At 36.9% G+C, this 5,130-nt stretch overlaps 1 protein-coding gene and 1 pseudogene across 10 annotated transcripts in view; one reads left to right on the forward strand and one right to left on the reverse strand.

Annotated features, from left to right (window-relative positions):
• COBLL1 (cordon-bleu WH2 repeat protein like 1) overlaps positions 1–5,130 on the reverse strand; it is a 179,009-nt gene that overhangs the window by 40,268 nt on the left and 133,611 nt on the right. For all 10 annotated transcript variants that reach the window (XM_019628156.1, XM_019628159.1, XM_019628149.1 and 7 more), the window contains 2 exons: positions 2,445–2,542; positions 2,113–2,349 (listed from right to left, as the gene is read on the reverse strand). In XM_019628156.1, the coding sequence (XP_019483701.1) occupies positions 2,113–2,349; positions 2,445–2,542 (335 nt within the window). The remainder of the gene's footprint in view (positions 1–2,112; positions 2,350–2,444; positions 2,543–5,130) is intronic.
• LOC109373900 (polyadenylate-binding protein 1 pseudogene) overlaps positions 2,668–5,130 on the forward strand; it is an 8,609-nt pseudogene continuing 6,146 nt past the window's right edge.

The following is a 5,130-nucleotide window of genomic DNA, read 5'->3' on the forward strand; positions in this document are numbered from 1 at the left end:
AAAAAAAATCAAGACTAAGGGGCGATCTGTCACTGCTTTAACTTGTTGGCCATATTGATTTTAAGAGCTGAGAGGCCTAGGAAGGCACACATTCACAGGAACACACGCTGTGCCCTGTGCGTGGACACGCACACTCACAAACAGAACCACAGCTTAACGATTAAGAATTTTTATAATGAATAAATTAAAAAATGGTTCTTCAGCTTCTCTAGGGAAAAGCAAATAATCCCGGGTCCCACTGAACAATACATCAAAGAACTATCCAGATGTTCAGATCAAAAGAAAAAATATAATTAGAAAATTCTATGAAGATTGTCTAGTTTGCCAAAGGCAACAGACTAAGAAAAAGATTACTTAACATGGGGGCATCAACTGGTCACAGAGCCAAGGGTGAGAATCGAAAGAAACAGGTTTTGGTGAGGTCGCTGGTGGCGTGGCCTAGACTTTTAAGAAGCGGGCTAGTAGAATGACAAGTAGACCTCTGGGAACCAAGCACAAAGGAAGACTGCTGGAATAGATTGGATTAGGACAGCTGGAATACAGGTTTGTGAGTATTGGCTACGATTTATCCATATAAAGAAAAAGATAGACTTTGATAGCTACTGGAGAGCATAATCGTTTTTACTGTTATAATGTAGTTTTATGGTGATTTAAAACAGAAAACAATCCTGAAAATGCTATCTTTTCAATGACTGACTTTGAAGAAATGTAATGGGGTAACAACCACAAAATGAGTCTTTGGGGACCCTGACTTGGCCTCTGCTTATCTCATTCAGTTTCAATCTCTGTTTCTTACTCATGCCCATACATGCCCAAGTCTTCACAGTCTGCATCTCTGAATGGGTTCATCTTGCCTGTCTAATGCACTACCACACATATTTTAAGACAATCCAAGAATCACCTCTTCTGTGACACTTCACCCAACTACTAAGCAGGTAACCCTAGAAAACTTTGTTAGTAAATGATTCTATAGTTTGAAAAAATAATTATCCTCCTGATCTGTAAGATGAGATCTCATACCACCACCATTAGACAACAGAATTTTAATAAAAAGACAGCTTAATAGATGATTTTCCAAGTAACTACTGAGTATAGGCATTTTTTTGTTCATTTTTATCTATTTGAGTTGCTATTTACTTTCTACACATATGATAGTGTATAAATTACAATCACAATGACAGTTATGCTTTTATTGGTTATGGCAGCACAGAAATGTTTATTAGTTTGTTAAATGTTTATTCGTTTGCTGGGAAGAATGAAATCGCTTCAGCATTGAATTTAATAAGCTTTCAAGGGGGAAATGAAACCCTTCAACTAGATACAAGAAAACTTCTCAGTATCTCAAATATCTGGAAAGTTACTTAAGTTGTCTCATTACAAGCAACAAAATATATGGCCTCATGTTCAATCACATTTATTTCCAATTTCATTTATAATCCATATGAATAAAGCAAGGAAACAACAGATTTTTATGGGCATGAAAAGTAGTTTGCAAATGTATATCTACAAAACAGCATATTCCAAGAAAATTTGGGATTGAGGAGGAGCGATAATAAGAAAGTTTGGGGAAAAGGTACACCTAGAATAGTGCTTTGAATATAAAAGTATATAAAAGTAACTGCCATATATTCTATATAAAAAGACTTCTTTTAAAAAAAAACTATAGAATATGTACTCGCATGTACCAGGTACACACCAGAGTATCTCCCCTGAGAATCTCAGTCAGGTCAAAAAAGATATATCTAGTCAGAAAACCATGAAAGTGACACAAAAATCTTGTTGCTGTTTTAAAAAAAAAAAGTATTGTTAAAAAAAGTGGGCAGACTAGTAGACCAAGACTTTAAGGTGTATGGATGATTTATTTGCTTGAATGTGAAAGCTACTTAAAACTGACATAATTTATTCTTAACTACATTGTAGAACTATACATATATAATCTCTTCCAACTACCAATCTTATTAGTAACTATGTATTCACCTTACCACATACTAGTAACTGTTACTAACCTTATTTGTAGCCTATATGGAAAAAAAAAAAAAACCAAGTTAGATAAGAGGAAAAATAGATGGTCCCCAGCTCTATCCTAAAAAGAAACAAAACACAATTACACACCTTATCTGTTTCATCCACACTCATGGATTTCACTACGCAAGAAGCTGGCCTCTCCTGGATGTGAGCAAGGTCCTGGGGGACGCTCTGAGATGCAGCCATTGGAGGCAATGGAGCCCGTCTCTTCTTGGGTATATCCGATGGCAGGGTGTTTGAAACGTATGTCTTGGAAATGGTGTTGGATCTCGTAAAAGTTGGGCGATTACTACTTACGAGGGGGGTTGCAGGGGCACTCGCAGTCTAATAAAGAACGGAAAGGCAAAAATCTGTATGTAAACTCAAGATAAAAAGCACATGCAATTAAAAACATATTAGGTACATAAGAAAATACTTACCTGATCCCGCTTTTTCTTACTGCGTTGAAAAAAGCTGAAAAATCCTTTATTTTCTTTCTCCTTCATAATGTCTAAGTTTGGTGATATTTGGCAGGACTCTAAAATTGAAGAAAAGCACCTTATTTTTTGTACACAGGGTTGTTAAGTTCACCTGCAAGGTTTTTCTTAATTACTTTCCTTTGAAAAATGTATCTAATTATAAAAGCTACTATGAACCTGAACCATGTATCCAGCTAGGCACTTTGAATCTTATTTAATTCTCAAAGCAACAGGTAAATTTAGTATTACTATTCCTATTTCACAGCAGAGGAACTGAAGCTTAGAGAAATTAAGATATTTATGTAGGGCTAATAATAAGGAAATGACAGAGCTACAACCTAAACTTAATTCTTTGTGACTCTGTATCTGTGTTCCGTAAACAATTACCAACATTTCAAAGTAAAAAGGGGATTTTGAATTGAATGAGATATGAAGTTGCTATATAGTTAATTAGTACTTTGTTAATTATTATATAAATGTTATTTCTTTCATCCAGTGGTTTTCAACTGGGGGTGATTTTGTCTACCACCTCCAGGACATTTGACAATGTTGGGGACACATTCTGGTTGTCACAAATAGGGGGTAAGATGAGGAGAATGTGTACTGGTATCTACTGGATAGAGGCCAATGATGTCACTAAACATACTAAAATGCCCAAGGCAGCACCTCAACAACAAAGCATTATCTGACCCCAAATATCAGTAGTGCCGAAATTAAGAAATCACATTTTAATCAGAATGGTAAATGTCAAACCTCAAGGTTGCATATGTACATACATTTTCCAAAACGTATTTCTTAATGTCCACTGAAATGGCCTACAAACAATGACAAATCCATGACTGCTGAGTCACCCTGGCCCAGACGGTCTTTAAATACCATTTCAAACTATATTTGCTTGCCCCTTCTCCCCGGTGGTTAGTGCTGAGAGTGCAGAGTGTGTGCTCCGGGCTCGGAACACACACTTATTATTTTAAAAAAACCAAAAATCTTTTTAAAAACCCCAAAACAATTTACAGAAAATCCGCGTCTCCCCCGCCGGAGACTTTTATTTTTTTTCCGTCCTCTTTTATAAAGTAACCCGGTGAAGCAGNTATAATCCAACAATCCTGCTTCTGTGTATTTATCCAAAGGAAATAAAAACAAGACATTGAAGAGAAACCTGCACTCCCATGTTTAATGCATCATATACACAATAGCTAAGACATGGAAACAACCTAAGTGTTCATACATGGATGAATGGATGAAAATGATCACACACACACACACACACACACACACACAAATATTATTCAGCCATAAGAAGGAAATCTTGTCATTTGTGACAACATGGATGGAGCTTGAGGACATTATACTAAGTGAATTAAGCCAGACAGAGAAAGGCAAATGCTGCATGGTATCACTTATAGATGAAATCTAAAAAAATCAAACATGTAGAAACAGAGTAGAAAAGGTTGCCAGGGGCTAAAGGGTGGGGGATATAGGGAGAGGATGGTAAAGGAGCCAAACTTTTAGCTGTAAGATGAATAAAGGCTAAGGATTGAATGTAAAACATGGTAACTACAGTTGATAATACTGTATTACATATTGAAATTTTCTAAGAGGGTAGAAGTTAAATGCTCTTATTAAAAAAAAAAAGATAAGTACTTGAGGTGATGGCTGTGTTAATTAACAAAATGGTGGGAATTCGTCCACAGTGTATACGTATTTCAAATCATCACAATGTACACTTTAAATATTTTACAATTTTATTTGTCAATTATACCTCAGTAAAGCTGGGAAGGAAGGGAGGGAAATAAAAGAAATGAAAAAATGAAGGGTAGAACCCTGCCTCAAAAACTGTGATCAGTTTGTAGAGGACCCTGAGTGGTCACAAAGTAACAGCTATCCAAAGCCTCTGAACTGAGAAGCGATAAGTACAAGATATAAATATAGCAACTTGCCGCGTTCTTTGTATTCTGAGGACAAGAGATGGAAAGAGAAGCTAAGTACTGATCTTCTCCTTACTCTCTGCCTTGGATTTCTCTGAAATCTGACTTCCGCGGAGGGAATGAGAGGAAGCGACAAAGAGGCATTAAGAGAGGAGATTGAATGAAGAATTGCTCACTAATTGGATGTGAAAAGAAAAAGAAAAAAAAAAAGCATCAAAGTTGATCTCAAGCTTTTCAATTGGGGAGGGAAAAAAAGTGAGTTTGATTTTAAATATGCTGATTTCTAGGTAGAGATGAGTCAAATAAGCAACCGTGAGCTTAAATGCAATTGGAAAAGTATTGGGATTGGAATTACAAAATTGATGTATTAGTTTTCTAGGGCTGCCGTAACAAATTACCATGACTGGGTGGCTTTAAACAACAGAAATGTATTCTTTCACCTTCTGGAAGCCAGAAGTCTGAAACCAAGGTGTTGGCAGGGCACAGCCCTCTGAAGGCTCTGGGGAGGAGCCTTCCTTGCCTCTTCCAGCTTCCGGTGGCTCCTGGAATTCTTGATTTGTGGCAGCATAACTCCAGTCTCTGCCTCCATTACCACAGGGCCTTCTCCTATGTGTATCTGTGCCTGTGTCTTCTCTTCCTATCAGGACACCAGTCATTGAATTTGGACCCAACCTAAATCCAGGATGACTTCATCTCTAGATCCTTAACTTGATTACACC

This window comes from Hipposideros armiger, unplaced genomic scaffold, assembly GCF_001890085.2.
Source record: "Hipposideros armiger isolate ML-2016 unplaced genomic scaffold, ASM189008v1 scaffold_751, whole genome shotgun sequence".
Lineage (NCBI taxonomy): Eukaryota > Metazoa > Chordata > Mammalia > Chiroptera > Hipposideridae > Hipposideros > Hipposideros armiger.